General features: G+C 42.1%; 1 protein-coding gene across 4 annotated transcripts in view; it reads right to left on the reverse strand.

Annotated features, from left to right (window-relative positions):
• Nucleotides 1–6,846: 6,846 nt before the first annotated feature.
• LOC130290663 (G-protein coupled receptor 83-like) overlaps nt 6,847–16,648 on the reverse strand; it is a 189,982-nt gene continuing 180,180 nt past the window's right edge. For 2 of the 4 annotated variants that reach the window (XM_056538594.1, XM_056538593.1), the window contains one exon: nt 6,847–10,884. In XM_056538594.1, the coding sequence (XP_056394569.1) occupies nt 10,263–10,884 (622 nt within the window). In that variant the 3' untranslated portion in view covers nt 6,847–10,262. The remainder of the gene's footprint in view (nt 10,885–16,648) is intronic. The other 2 variants (XM_056538595.1, XM_056538596.1) reach the window with 2 other exon arrangements.

Raw genomic sequence — 16,648 nt, forward strand, 5'->3', positions numbered from 1 at the left:
TTATGATAGGCCCTTAGTGGGGCCAAAAAAAGTGTAAAATAAATGGTTAAAAAAAGTTTTTAACCCCTTGCCGCAAATGGATGTTCAATAACATCCATCTGTGGCTCCTGAGGTATGACACACTCTCAGCTGGTGAGTGTGCATCATACCCGGTGGGTCCCGGTTGCACTAAGCAATTAGGACCCATAGCTAATGCCAGACATCGTCGATTTGGCTGATGTCTGGCATTAACCCTTTAGACGCAGCATTCAAACTTGATTGCTGCATCTAAAACATAAGTAAATATTGCCGGTTAGCACAGTGGTGCTGTTCGGGGCCGTCGCTTGATGTCGTGGTGTCCCGAACAGCTTGCAGGACGCGAGGAGGATCCTCGCTGTCCAATCGCCGAATGATTGATCCATGCCAGAGATCCAGGCAGGAGCAGTCAAGCGGCAGGAACACTGATCAATGCTATGATATGGCATAGCATTGAACAGTGTGAGAGATCAATTGAATGTATTTTCTAGTACCCTATGGGGGATATACCATTGCAAAAAAAAAAGTGAAACTAAAAAAGTAAATAAAGATAATTTAACCCCTTCCCTAATAAAAGTTTGAATCACTGACCTTTTCCCATAAAAAAAAAACTGTGTAAGTAAAAATAAACATATGTGTCACCGCGTACATAAATGTCCAAACTATAGTTAGTTAAACTGCACGGTCAAGTCCAAATTAGCGTATTTTGGTCACTTTTTATACAATGAAAAATCGAATAAAAAGCGATCAAAAAGTCCGATCGATTAAAAAAATTTACCGCTAAAAACTTCATATCATGGGGCAAAAACCGCCCTGTGCATGGAAAAATAAAAAAACTTTATAGGGGTCAGAAGATGACAATTTTAAACATATAAATTTTCATGCATGTAGTTAGGATTTTTTCCAGAAGTAATACAAAATCAAATCTATATAAGTAGGATATTATGTCATTTTTACCAAAAAATTTACTGCGTAGACACGGAAGCCCCCAAAAGTTGCAAAATTGTGTTTTTTGTCGCACAATTATTATTATTTTTTGTTTCTCTGTAGATTTTTGGGTAAAATGACTAGTGTCATTACACAGTAGAATTGGTGGCACAAAAAATAAGCCATCATATGGATTTTTAGGTGCAAAATTGAAAGGGTTATGATTTTTAAAAGGTAAGGAGGAAAGACAGAAAAAATGGAAAAACACTCGGTCCTTAACCCCTTAAGGACCGGGGGTTTTTCCGTTTTTGCATTTTCGTTTTTTGCTCCTTGCCTTTAAAAAATCATAACTCTTTCAAATTTACACCTAAAAATCCATATGATTATTTTTTGCGCCACCAATTCTACTTTGTAATGACGTCATTCATTTTGCCCAAAAATCTATGGTGAAGCGGTGAAAAAAATCATTGTCATCTTCTGACCCCTATAACTTTTTTATTTTTCCGTGTATGGGGCGGTATGAGGGCTAATTTTTTGCGCCGTGATCTGAAGTTTTTAACGGTACCATTTTTGCATTGATAGGACTTATTGATCACTTTTTATTCATTTTTAAATGATATAAAAAGTGACCAAAAATGCACTATTTTGGACTTTGGAATTTTTTTGCGCGCACGCCATTGACCGAGCGGTTTAATTAATGATATATTTTTATAATTCGGACATTTCCACACGCGGTGATACCACATATGTTTATTTTTATTTTTATTTACACTGTGTTTTTTTTTTTATTGGAAAAGGGGGGTGATTCAAACTTTTAATAGGGGAGGAGTTAAATGATCTTTATTCACTTTTTTTTCACTTTTTTTTTGCAGTGTTATAGGTCCCATAGGGACCTATAACACTGCACACACTGATCTTCTATGTTGATCACTGGTTTCTCATAAGAAACCAATGATCAACGATTCTGCCGCATGCCTGGATCTCAGGCACTGAGCAGTCATTCGGCGATCGGACAGTGAGGAGGCAGGAAGGGGCCCTCCCGCTGTCCTGTCAGCTGTTCGGGATGCCGCGATTAGCCGCAGCTATCCCGAACAGCTCGACTGAGCTAGTCGGAAACTTTCACTTTCACTTTTAGCCGCGCGGCTCAGCTCTGAGCGCGCGGCTAAAGGGTTAATAGCTATTAGAGGCGGGTCCCGGCTTCACTATGACCCCGGGCCCGCCGTGATATGACGCGGGGTTACTGTGTAACCCCGCGTTATATCAGAAGAGCAGGACCAAGGGGTTAAGGGTTTAAAAATGTAAAAAAAAATCCTCCCTAGTAAAAATTCAAATCACCCTCTTTTACAAATTTTCAAATAATGCTCTGTAAAAATTTTAAATTGTAATCAGATTTGGTATTTCCAAACAAAATTGTGCAATTTCATATTTTTTGCAATTTTTGCATATATATATATATATATATATATATATATATATATATATATATTAGCTGAGTATCCGGTGTTGCCCGGTTTTTCCTTCCTAATCCTTGTTGGGGAGGAAAATAAACAAAGGAGGAAGCTTTTGACTTCCTTTCCCATCCTCATATCTCGACCTCCTTTCCTGTCCTCCTTTCCCGTTCTCCTTTTCCGTCCTCCTATCCCATCCTCCTATCCCGTCCTCCTATCACGACCTCCTATCCCGTCCTCCTATCATGACCTCCTATCCCGTCCTCCTATCCTGACCTCCTATCCCGACCTCCTATCCCAACCTCATATCTCGTCCTCCTAACTTTACCTCCTATCCTGACTTCCTATCTCGACTTCCTATCCCGTCCTCCTATCTCGACCTCCTATCCCATCCTCCTATCCCGTCCTCCTTTCCCGTCCATCTATCCCATCCTCCTATCCCATCCTCCTATCCCGTCATTCTATCCCGTCCTTCTTTCCCGTCCTCCTATCCCGTCCTCCTATCCCATCCTCCTATCCCATCCTCCTTTCCCGTCCTCCTTTCCCATCCTCATATCTCGACCTCCTTTCCCATCCTCCTTTCCCATTCTCCTTTTCCGTCCTCCTATCCCGTCCTCCTATCCCATCCTCCTATCTTGACCTCCTATCCCGACCTCCTATCCCGATCTCCTATCCCAAGCTCCTATCCCGTCCTCCTATCTCGTCCTCCTATACCGTCCTCCTATCTCGACCTCCTATCCCGACCTCCTATCGCGACCTCCTATCCCGACCTCCTATCCTGACCTCCTATCTCGACCTCCTATCCCGACCTCCTATCTCGACCTCCTGTCTCGATCTCCTATCCCGACCTCCTATCCAGTCCTCCTATCCTGTCCTCCTATCTCGACCTCCTATCCCGACCTCCTATCCTGACCTCCTATCCCAACCTCCTATCCCGACCTCCTATCTCGACCTCCTATCTCGACCTCCTATCCCGACCTCCTATCCAGTCCTCCTATCCCGTCCTCCTATCTCGACCTCCTATCTCGACCTCCTATCCCGAACTCCTATCACGACATCCTATCCCGACCTCCTATCCCGGTCCTCCTATCCCGGTCCTCCTATCGCGTCCTCCTATACCGTCTTCCTATCCTGTCCTCCTATCCCGACCTCCTATCCCGTCCTCCTATCCCGTCCTCCTATCCCAACCTCCTATGTTGACCTCCTATCCCGACCCCTAATATGTGTACCAGTTATTGAAATATCTCCAGCCGTGCGGAAGTAATATGGGAACATACATTTCCCATTGATTTGCATGGGACTTTAAACAAAAACCCCGACCCTCACCAATGGGGGTAGTTAAGGGTTAAATTAACTATCCTATATTTTAAGTGGATATATAAGTAACATGTGACCAAGTATTCTGGAAATATCTCAAGCCGTTTGGAAGTTATGCAAGTATATTTCCCATTGACTTGTATGGGACTTTAAACATAAACCCCGCCCCTGGCAAATGGGGGCAAGTAAGGGTTAAATCTCCTATCCTATGTTTGTTGTTGACATATAAGTAACATGTGTGCCAAGTTTCATGTTAATATCTTTAGCCGTTTGGACGTGATGCTGGAACATACACACATACATACACATATACACACACACATGTTGAGTTTTATATATATATATATATATATATATATATATATATATATATATATATATATATATATATATATATAGATATATACATGCACATTCACACAAAAACAAGCCCTAATACAACTTTGTCAGTGGAAAAATAAAAAGTCAAGGGTCTTAGAGTGTGAGGAGGAAAGAAAAAAATGGGAGCATTTTTTTTTTTTGCTGGGTTATGAAGGGGTTAAAGAAAATAATTGTTTTTGCAAACTATTCTCATGAGTTTGCTTGGTTTAGGAAATTCTGATGTGGCCATGTTGTACTCTGAAGTTAATTCGGTAGAAAAAAAATAGTTGATGTAGATATTACTCAATCAAACTATTAGTGATGTCTCGGGTTGGCATCAATGAGACATTTTAAGAAGCTTCACACTCAATAAAAACAGAAACACTTGAACAGCAGAGCTGCAATTTTTCGTAAAACATTTTAAAAGTACATCAATATCTAAATTTTGACCATTTACTAAATTTTACACTGTGTTCAGTTACAGAACAATAACTGCTAACATTAATCATATGTAAGACGTTCATGAAGCAAAATTACATACACATTAACAGTAAACTATATGCCTTCAATAACAAATTAGATATCTGTAGCAGAAATGACACCCATTAAGTTTCAACAGACCCCAATTGTGTAAACTTTGTTCTAATAAATCAATTGTGTATGCAGTATAAAGCTAACCTCTGTTAAATACATACACATACAGTCAAATGCAAATCAACTTAATAAAATGTTCCGCTAGGCTATCCCGACACAATGACCCTCTCGGTGCTCACATATGGAAGTTCAAAATGCAAATCATGTCAAGGTATGTAGAAATTAGGCACTGACCAGGTCTTGATAAGAATTGCCAGCTCTTTATTTCATTTCGGCTTACAGCAATCCTGTTAGTACGGGGAGAGCGGACAGTTGGAACAGGGTGGGGGAAAAGAATGGGCGATGGTCCGTTATCGCACTTGCGCGCTTCGTCAGGCCCCTAGGGAATCACATGTCTAGGAGTGTATATATAGGTGTGGGGGAACTGAACACCAGGTATACAAAGATAGAAAAACAAATCGAACCGCGAATAAGCGTGAAATAATTAAAACATATGATTACTTTACACTCACAGGCGTCCAGTGGGATCAAGCCTGGAAATCCACCTGGCTTCCTTAATGAGTAATAGGTGTGCCTGTCACTAGTAGAATCAGTCAGTTCTCTTCCTTCCAGCGCTGCAAATTTCAAAGTCTTTGTAGATCCTTTATGCACCTCTGTGATGTGGGTAATAAATCTTGTCGCTCCAACACCGGTTCTAAGGGATCTAAAATGTTCCCTTATACGGTGAAAAAGGGGGCAAATTGTCTTACCGATATAAAAATGCCCACACTCACAGAAGATAGATTACAAAGTCAGATTTGCATGTGACGAACTGATTAACTTTAATGTTGTAACCTCCTAATTTAAGCTCTTTGCATTTCGCATTGTGGTTACAGAAAGAGCAAGAACCGCATTGGAAATTGCCTATAGGTCTGTGTATTCAGAACACTATTGTGTTTTTTTGTTATTTTCGTACTTTTCAGTTTTTTTTTTGTTTGATGTAATCCCCAATAGTTCTCCTCCTTCTGTATGTCACAATGGGAACTTCTTTAGTGACATTATTGAGGCATTAATCTTGTTGTAAAATGAACCAATTGTTAACGATCGCTTTCCTTATGACTTAATTCATGGGAGTTTTGGCAAAAACAAAAGTACATTTGTTGGTGGATTTTTTTATGATGGGATTTAAGCAAATCTTTATGGTCAATTTTGTCTGCTTTAATTCTAGCTTTCTGAAGCAACTTCTCTGGCTCTTTTCTCTTTCTAAGCCGATCCTCTAATTCTTTAGCCTGACTACGATAAGTGTCCTCCTTCTTGTTAATTCTTTTAAAGTGCACCATTTGGCTATAAGGGATGCTATTTTTTGGTGTTCAAAGTATGAGAAGAATTGTAGTTTTTCTGGATGTAGGTTTTCTGTACCCAGAAGTTACAAGCTCATTATCAACTACATTAACTTGTACATCCAAAAATTCCAACGTAGTGTCGCCATAGTGCGAAGTGACATATTCATAGCATTGGTATTATTTAGATATAAGACAAATTCATCAAACTGAGATTTATTACCTGTCCATACTACGAATATGTCATCCACGTAACGCCAAATGGAATATAGCAAAAACAAATATTAAATAATATGAAATATTTGCAAAAGCGCAGGAGACAGGTGTCCCCATCAGTGTCCCATTGATTTGCCTATACCACCCACCCTCATATTGAAAAACGTTGATACTAAGCATAAATTCAGTGGCTTCGTACACTGTAGAAATTCTTTTAGAGCCTGCATACCCGCATCCCAAGGGATGCGGGTATACAGGCTCTCAACATCGATAGAAGCCAGGTGAAAGCCCGCTTGCCAGTGCATACCATCTAGGGCCAAAATTAGATCTCTGATGTCGCGCAGATAAGTAGGTATCAGCTTCAAGACAGGGGAGATCAACCAGTCAATGTAACTTGACAGAAACTCTGTAGGACTGCCGATGCCCCGCAATTATGGGGCGACCTGGGGAGGGATACAGTCTTTATGGATTTTAGTTAACATGTACCAATGTGCATTTTTTGGATGGTTTGGAAGAAGTTTTTCAATTGTTTTAATATCAATAATAGATTTTTCCACATATGTTCTGAGAATTCTTTCCCCCCACCCTGTTCCACCTGTCCGCTCTCCCTGTACTAACAGGATCGCTGTAAGCCGAAATGAAATAAAGAGCTGGCGATTTGTATCAAGACCTGGTGAGTGCCTCATTTCTACATACCTTGACATGGTTTGCTGTCTGTTAAATACATGTTTCTTGTATGAGAAAAAATATTATGGTCTATTAAAAATAAACTTTTGATATATCACATAGACATCAAATATTTTGATCGGTTGGGGTGTTAGTGCTGAGATCTCCCACAAATATATATTTTTAAATATGTATATAAATATAATATATGGCCAGGAGAAGTTTACAGCTGTGCGCTTCACTCCCCAGCTCATCTATGACAATGATTAGAACCCTTATTTATTACAGAACTGTCTACTGGAGGACAATCTGCAGTGTTCCTGAGTATTGGGGAACATCATAGTAATGCCCAACCCTAGAGTTGTGGTAATGGACTATCAAAAGAGGAAACACTGATCAAAATACATGTATACAAATATAAGCCATGTAATGGTATTAAAAGTTATTACCAAAGAACACACATGACAATATAGGCTTTGCTCATATTACATTAGAGCCCTTTATTTGGCGTATACTCCCAGAAAACTCCCGCCATACACACAAAATGTAACTTTGGTGTTCAATTTACCCAACAAAAAGAGGTCAAAGTGAACCTTTTTTTCCTCCTGTAAAACCTAGTCAATATATACATCGTCAATATTTTTCCACCCTTATATTTACTTTAGTTTAGTTATTTCTCATGAAACCCATTAAGCACAGGATCACTACACGCTATCAGAGCACTCAAAAGGTTTCATTAACATAACAATCATTGAATGAGACACATAGAAAACAACTATTTACATCTTGTGACAGACCATACACACCATACATCTCAAGATATGTTGTCTTAGAGATTTAAAAAAGGAAACATCTGTACAAGAATGAAAGGTGACATGATGTGAATACAACCTATGAAAATTTACTTAGAATGATATACTCCACTTTCCCTGAGAACATCACTATGGATCTACTGACCATAAAGCTTTACAATATGTTAACCTGTCTCACTTGATTCTGATTTTCAATTTTGAACAGTTTTATTGTTGGTCGTATTTGCATATTCTTGTGTAAAAAATGCTCTCAAATCTTCTTATAAATAAATGTTACATCTTGAGAAGCTCCTTGAGATTGTTTGCTGCTTTTTGCTGTCGCTGTTTTACAAGTGTAAAATGCAACAATATATATATATATATATATATATATATATATATATATATACACACACACATATATTTGCTTGACTGGGAATCTTATCTCGACGGGAATAACAATGATCCAATTGGTATTAATTCTGGAAAGCAAAGGAACAAAATTAGTGTTTAGGCAAATTAAACAAATGCTTCCTCTTACGAGAAAGCATTTTATCCACAGTATAGATACAGTCATTGAATACTTGCTTCATTCAACCTAAGACATCTTGCACATGGCAAAGCCATGCACATACAACCTATATGGAGTGACACATGTCACCTGCAGCTGCAGACTACAAAGCTTTGAGCACTGCATATAACTGTATGGCTTCCCAGTACAGCATAATATCAGGGTGACTTATCATATTACATTGCTTCTAAGTGGGAATGCTTCATAATGTGACATTCACTAAAACATGTAATGATTTATGGGATTTATATGATGACATTTAGGAGCTCTGTACAAATAAACATTTGTGCAAATGAATCCTAGGCTACTGCCTAGTTCCATAGCGTATGCCAAAAATAAGATTTCTGGCAAACATATCTGCTCTTACAATGAATTAGCAGATATGTATTTAAGAAAGAAGAAAAAATATTTAAGAGTCAGGGTGATAGAACAGTAAAAAAAAAAAAAATCATACTCACCTGCCCTAATTCCCTTTAGCTGTTGTTCTGAGGGCTCTTGTTCCACACTTAGGCTATGTTAACACATCAGAATGTCCAAGCATGGAAATTCTAATGTGTGAACATAGCCTTAGTGTAGTTTCCGGATCCTTGTGAAGCATCAGCCTTGCAGGAACTGCCTGCTCAGTCAAGCATCGGCTGAGGTGGTTCCCCACTGCAGCCAACAATTGGCTGAACAGGTAGTTTCTGCATGTCAATGTGTCACAGGAATCAGGAAGGCAGTAAGCGGTGGGACTGTAAGACGTCGGAAAAGTACTTTTTTAATTTTTTTTATTTGTCTATCATTCAATTGAAAACTTTTTATGGAGATGGACAGCCCTTTTTAAGTACAGTATTGTAATACATGTGTGTTATTTAGCTATTGCCCAATTACCCCTTAAAACATATAAATACGTTCCCTATAATTTTTGGTGTTATAATGAATGAAGAGGTCGATGTGTTGTCCAGCATCCATTTGTATAACTATACAACAGGCTAGTGGTCACCAACCTGTCACTCTCTGTCTGTTGCAAAACTACAACTGCTGGCAGGCCTAACAAACAGAGGCTGAGTTGCTGGGGAGCCATTGGTTTGAGTTGACTAGCATACATATATACAGATGTGTCCAGCCTTACCTTTCTGCAAATTTCATGAGTGTAATTGTCATTTCAGAAAAAAAAGTGTGCGGCTGAGCATTGCTTCTCCCTGCGTTCACCAACTCACTGAAGAGAGGTTCCTTATAAAGCCTACCAAGACCATCTTCAGTGAGCGAAGCAGCACTCAGACGTGTACTTCTCCTTGTCCTTGCAGCTTCTGGGTGACCACATACAGTATGGACACAAATATCAGTAACAACTCCAGACATAGTATAGAGAAATCATGTTTTATTTTTAAACCTGATCTCACACAACTCATCTCTGGATTTATGGAGCCAAGAAGAAAGGAAGGACACATATGTATGTTTCTACCAATAACAATGGTTTAACCAGTTTTTGCAAACAGAATCCCACCGGAAATATTTTACGGTTTAGTACAGGATTGTACTATTATAATATGAATTAACAAAAAGGGACTTAGGTATAAAAATGGAAAAACAAATGCATCTTTAACAAAATATTTATAAATAAAATCTAGGGATAAGCCAATTAATAATAAAATTATTAATATGAGACCTTTGTGTAATTTAAAGAATGTACAAAAACTGGTAAATAGATTTACCCCCATGGGGTAGGCACTTATCATCAAGTGATATTTTCCATCTATGAAGCTATGTAATTGTTACTGCAGTACTGGGATCATATTTGTTTGTTGTGGCCAATGAGTATGAGTTTAAGCTGTTTTAGCCATTATTATTATCATATAGAATTATATATAATTACTTAGAAATGTTTACTTACAGTGCCAAAGACAAACAATGACCACAATAAAACACTCTAAGTGCTTATATCTATCTTTTCAGATAGATACTTTATATTTTTGCAAGCTGGGAATAGCCCAATCCTTCAGATCCCTTTGCTAAAAGAGGGGAATACAAATGCCATATAAAGACACCAACTATATCTTCAGCTGACTGTTACAATGGGCTCCACACTAGAGATGTCGGTTTTCCCTGAAGTAACATTTGTGGCAGATTCAGCAGTCTGAGAGCTGTTACCTTGCTTAAAGTTACATTTTTCAGTCCAGGCATGGCGAAATGGGGGTGATATGGACTGTAAGGCATGGCTCTGGGCAGCACTTCTCTTCCTGCACACATAAAGCAGTGCCTTGAGTTCTGAGCGGAAACTCTCATTCAACCAGCAATAGATAAATGGATTGTAGCAGGTGCTGCTCATGGCAAACCAGTGAAATGCAAAATATAAAGCATTGTTGCTGCTGATGACTTTGCTGGACATCAGAACAAGGTAACAGTTCAATGGAAACCAACAAACCGCAAAGACCACAACAACCAGCATCAACATCTTGAGAGTCATCTTTTTCTTACGTCGATGGGCATAATACTGTTCCATGGTAATGTCACCTATGGCATTCCTCAGCCACAGTTTCTTCGCTACCATGGTATAGGTAATTGAAATAACAATCAAGGGCAGGACATACAAAAGTCCAAACGTGGCCAAGTCCAGATACTTCCAAAAGAGATCAGCTGGAAATGGGAAGCTGGGAAGACAGACCATTCTTACTGTGTTTCTGAAAAAGATTGGAAAGATTGAATGGTTATAAAAAAAATATATTTAAAAAAAATGTATTTGCATTTTCTGTTTCACCTCTCTAGGCTGGCTGCTGACTATTGTAATATAAGTCCTGGCCTTACCACAAATCAAAACACATTAGACTCTGGTCTGGCTGGAAGTTATCCCCAACCCTATTGAGCTTTTGTGAAACTGACCTTGATCTTAAAAGATGTTAGCCAGGAACAGAAAGACAGTTAATTATAAATATATAGTAATATATAGCAGCCAGGGAGCAGACGGTAATGACTGACATAAGCAATCGCACTGATATCCGCCATTAACCCCTAAGATCCCATGATCAATACAGATTACGGCATCTGCAGCAATGCGGCACTTTGAATGGATGATTGGATCACCCGCGACATGGCCGTGGGGATCCGATTATCCAAGATGGCGGACAGAGGTCCCCTTACCTGCCATTGCCGCTCTCCCAGGGTCTGCTTCTCTTGTCTGACATTGATCAGACCAAAGAAGAAGATTGCTGATAATACTGATCAGTGCTAAGCATATTCATAGCCCTAAACAGTATTAGCAATCTGATGATTTCTATAGATAGTCCGGCTTACGCAAAAGTTTGTGAACTGGCGAACCGGGCGAACCACCATTGACTTCAATGGGCAGGCGAATTTTAAAACCCACAGGGACTCTTTCTGGCCACAATAGTGATTTAAAAGTTGTTGCAAGGGGACTAACACCTGGACTGTGGCGTGCCGGAGTGAAATCCATGGCAAATGACATAGTTGATGAAGAGTCTGGTTTTAATCCATAAAGGACCTAACATTCCTAAATGGTTGGAAGAACGTGCTTTAGCCCCCTTTAGGCAGCACATAGTTAGATCCCCCCTTTAGACAGCACATAGATTCCCCATATGAGGCAGCACATAGTTAGAGACTCCCTTTAGGCAGCACATAGTTAGAGCTCCCCTTTAGACAGCACATAAGATTCCCCCAAATTAGGCAGCACATAGTGGGATTTGAACCCAAGGCCCCAGCACTGCAAGGCAGCAGTGCTAACCTCTGAGCCACCATGCTACCCTTAGCATACACCTAATATCCACCTAATATCCACGGTTGCTAAAATGGACAGAGATGTCAGCAGAGAGTACCAGAAAAATTAGGCATGTACACATGCCTGAAAAATTTGGTATTGTTGCAGCCGCTTCTGTAGCAGCGGCCAGAAAAATTGCAGCACCATAACAAGTGCAGCAGCAGAGGCCAGAAGAATTAAGCATGTACACCTGGCTGGAAAATTTGGTATTGTCGCAGCTGCAGCAGCGGCCATAAAAATTGCAGCACCATAACAAGTGCAGCAGAGGCCAGAAAAATTAGGCATGTACACTTGGATGAAAAATTGGGTATTGTCGCAGCCGCAGCTGTAGAAGCTGCCAGAAAAATTGCAGCACCAGAAAAAGTGCAGCACCAGAGGCCAGAAAAATTAGGCATGTACACATGGATGAAAAATTTGGTATTCTCGCAGCCGCTGTTGTAGCAGCGGCCAGAAAAAATTCAGTTTATTTCGCCAGGCAGAAAGTGCCCTAAAACATTGCGGCTTGAACCCTAGTTGGCGGAGGATAAGTCACACAAGTCATCCGGCATTCAGAGTTCAAATACAGCAGTGTGTGGACCATTTTTAGCCCAAGGCAGCTCATATGATCAGGCCTTGTTCAGTCAAATGTATCGCCCAGTGTCAGTCCCTTCGGGATCCATCCCTCATTCATCTTAAGAAAGGTGAGGTAATCCAGACTTTTTTGACCAAGGCGACTCCTTTTCTCAGTGACAATACCTCCTGCTGCAGTGAAGGTCCTTTCTGACAGGACACTTGAAGCGGGACAGGCCAGAAGTTCGAGCGCAAAGTGGGATAGCTCAGGCCACAGGTCAAGCCGGCACACCCAGTAGTCAAGGGGTTCATCGTTCCTCAGAGTGTTGATATCTGTGGTTAAGGCCAGGTAGTCTGCTACCTGTCGGTCAAGTCGTTCTCTGATGGTGGACCCCGAAGGGCTGTGGCGATGTGTAGGACTTAAAAAGCTCCGCTTGTTTCCATCAACAGCATGTCTGTACAGCATCCTGTCCTTGCCGGCGTGTTCGTGGGAGGAGGAGGAGGATTACTTTCACCTCTTCCCCTGTTAGATCCCTGCTGTGCTGTGACATGACCCTTATACGATGTGTACAGCATACTTCTTAATTTATTGTGGACCTGCTGAATCCTTTCCGCCTTGCTGTATTGCGGTAACATGTCAGGCACTTTATGTTTATACCGGGGGTTTAGTACCGTGGACACCCAGTTAAGGTCGTTCTCCTTCATCCTTTCTAGACGAGGGTCCCTCAACAGGCACCCCATTTGTACAAGGACGGATGCCGAGCTACTCATGTCCCGTTCCTCGTCCTCAGTGACGTCCCCCCAGCCATGTACAACACTACGGGAACCAGATAGGTGACAAGGAGCACCCTGGGATGCCTGCTGTGGTTGGTCTTCCTCCTCCTCTTTAAAGCCACATTCCTCCTCTGACTCCTCTTCCTCACAATCCTCTTCCAGCATTGCTGCAGGTCCTGCAAGCAATGCTGATAAGGCTGTTTCTGGTGGTGATGGTGTCCACAACTCTTCCTCTTCATGCTCATCTACTGCCTGATCCAGCACTCTTCGCAGGGCACGCTCCAGGAAGAAAACAAACGGTATGATGTCGCTGATGGTGCCTTCGGTGCAACTGACCAGGTTTGTAACCTCCTCAAAAGGACGCATGAGCCTACAGGCATTGCGCATGAGCCTCCAGTAACGTGGCAAAAAAATTCCCAGCTCCGCAGATGATGTCCTAGCACCCCGGTCATACAAATATCCGTTGACGGCTTTTTCTTGTTGGAGCAGGCGATCGAACATTAGGAGTGTTGAATTCAAGCGCTCGCAAATGAAGCGCCTCACTTGCATGTTGTTTCGCCACTGGATATCTGACAAGTGCGCCATGGCCATGTAGGAACGCATGAAATGGCCACACACCTTCCTGGACTGCTTCAGGACATCCTGTAAGCCTGGGTACTTGAGCACAAAGCGTTGTACAATCAGATTACACACATGTGCCATGCATGGCATGTGTCAACTTGCCCAACCTCAATACCGCCAACAAATTTGTTCCGTTGTCACAAACCACCTTGCCGATCTCCAGTTGGTGCGGAGTCAGCCATTGGTCCACCTGTCCGTTCAGGGCCGACAGGAGCGCTGGTGCGTTGTGACTCTCCGCTTTGAGGTATGTCAACCCCAAGATGGCGTGACACTGCCGTATCCGGGATGTAGAATAGCACCTGGGGAGCTGGGGGGGGGGGGTGCCGGTGATGTTTAGCAAGACGCAGCAGTGGAAGGGGACTCGGCCGAGGATGTTATGGAAGAGGATGGAGTAGGAGGAGTAGAGGACATGGCAGCAGGCCTGCCTGCAAGTCGTGGCGGTGTCACCAACTCCTCTGCAGAGCCACAAATTCCATGCTTGGCAGCCGTCACAAGGTTTACCCAATGCGCAGTTTAGGTGATATACCTGCCCTGACCATGCTTTGCAGACCAGGTATCAGTGGTCAGATGGACCCTTGCCCCTACACTGTGTGCCAGACATGCAATAATTTCCTTTTGCACAATAGAGTAAAGGTTGGGGATTGCCTTTTGTGCAAAAATTCGGCCGGGTAGCATCCACTGCGGTGTCCCAATGGCTACAAATTTTTTAAAGGCCTCAGACTCCACCAGCTTGTATGGTAAAAGCTGGCGGGCTAGCATTTCCGACAAGCCAGCTGTCAGACGCTGGGCTAGGGGGTGACTTTGAGACATTGTCTTCTTACACTCAAACATCTCCTTGACAGACACCTGACTGTGGGCAGATGAGCAGGAACTGCTCAAGGCGAGAGACTGAGAGGGGGATGGTTGACCTGGCTGAAGATGCTGGACCAGGAGGAAGATGGCGGCTTTGACTTTGTGTGCTGCTTGTACTGACGTGTAGATCCCATAGGCGTTTGTGATGTGACATCATGTGCCTTCGCAAAGCAGTTGTGGCTAGGTGGGTGTTGGACTTCCCACGACTCAGTTTCTTCTGGCACAGATTGCAAATGGCCTCGCTGTTGTCAGAGGCAGACACACCAAAAAAATGCCACACTGCTGAGCTCTGCGATGACGGCATTCTGGTGGTGGCAACAGCAAGCGTTGATTGGCATCCCGTCTGGCTGACCCCGGGTGCCAATGCATACTGTCTGACTGTGCCACTAGCTCCTTGCAACGACCTCCCCCTGCTTCCAACTCGTCTTCTCCTCCTCTCTGTCTCTCCATCTGAACTTTCCCCCTCTTCTTCTCTTCTAGCGGGCACCCACGTGGCATCCACGGACACATCGTCATCATCAACACCTTCACCGCTATCTGACACCTCAAGAAAGGGATCAGCAGCGGGTACAACATCATCATCACACCGTACGTCCATGTGTGTAATGCTGCCCGACTGAGACATATCCCTGTTAGCTACATCCTCTGGCAATAATGGTTGCGCATCACTCATGTCTTCAAACTGATGTGTAAATAACTCCTCTGACGGATCAAGTAAAGTTGCTGTGGTTCTAGTGTTGGTGGTGGTGGCAGGCGGGCAAGTGGTAGCATGAGAGGTGCCTGAAGCTAAGCTAGAGTAGGAGAAGGATGGTGCGTTAAGGTTCCGAGCGGAACCTGTAGTATATTGGGTGTCTTGTGATAGCCAGTCAACTAAGTCACCTACGTGGCCTCTGAACATTGGCCATTCTAGGGCCGAAGGGAATCCCAGCACCACGAAGGCCCCTGTGGGGTAGCCTTCCTCTGCCTGTCATTTTTTTGGTTAAATTTGCACAAGTGTCACACCTAATGTGATTTGCACTAGGGTGACACAATTTGCCCTGCAGGCAAAAAAAACTGGCAACTGTGACGTGAAGTGACAGTGACGACAGGTTTTATTTAACAGCCAAAAAAGGTGTTTTTTTTAATTTGCACAACTGTCACACCTAATGTGATTTGCACTAGGGTGACACAATTTGCCCTACAGGCAAAAAAAAAAAAAAACTGGCAACTGTGATGTGAACTGACAGTGACGACTGGTTTTATTTAACAGCCAAAAAAGGTATTTTTTTTTAAATTTGCACAACTGTCACACCTAATGTGATTTGCACTAGGGTGACACAATTTGCCTTGCAGGCAAAAAAAACTGGCAACTGTGACATGAACTGACAGTGACGACTGGTTTTATTTAACAGCCCAAAAAGTTTTTATTTTTTTATTTTTTATTTTTTTTATTTGCACAACTGTCACACCAAATGTGATTTGCACTAGTTTGACAATGAGCAATAAAGCTTGCCAGCGAAGTTCCCCTTTTAAGCAGTGGTCCCCAACCAGGGTGCCTCCAGCTGTTGCAAAACACACGGACTGATATATTTCAGCCCTTTGAATACTGTAGTAGTGTTGAGCGGCATAGGCCATATTCGAATTCGCGATATTTCGCGAATATATGGATGAATATTCGTCATATATTCGCTACATTCGCATATTCGTAATATTTGCGTTTTATTTTCGCATATGCGAAAATTCGCGCATGCGAAAATTAGCATATGGGAAAATTTGCATATATAAAAATTAGCATAAGCTAACATTCGTATATGCAAAAATTTGCATATGCACGCCAGTCTCACACAGTCCCCAACCAGGGTGCCTCCAGCTGTTGCAAAACACACAGACTGATATCT

Source organism: Hyla sarda, chromosome 9 (assembly GCF_029499605.1).
Source record: "Hyla sarda isolate aHylSar1 chromosome 9, aHylSar1.hap1, whole genome shotgun sequence".
Classification (NCBI taxonomy): domain Eukaryota; kingdom Metazoa; phylum Chordata; class Amphibia; order Anura; family Hylidae; genus Hyla; species Hyla sarda.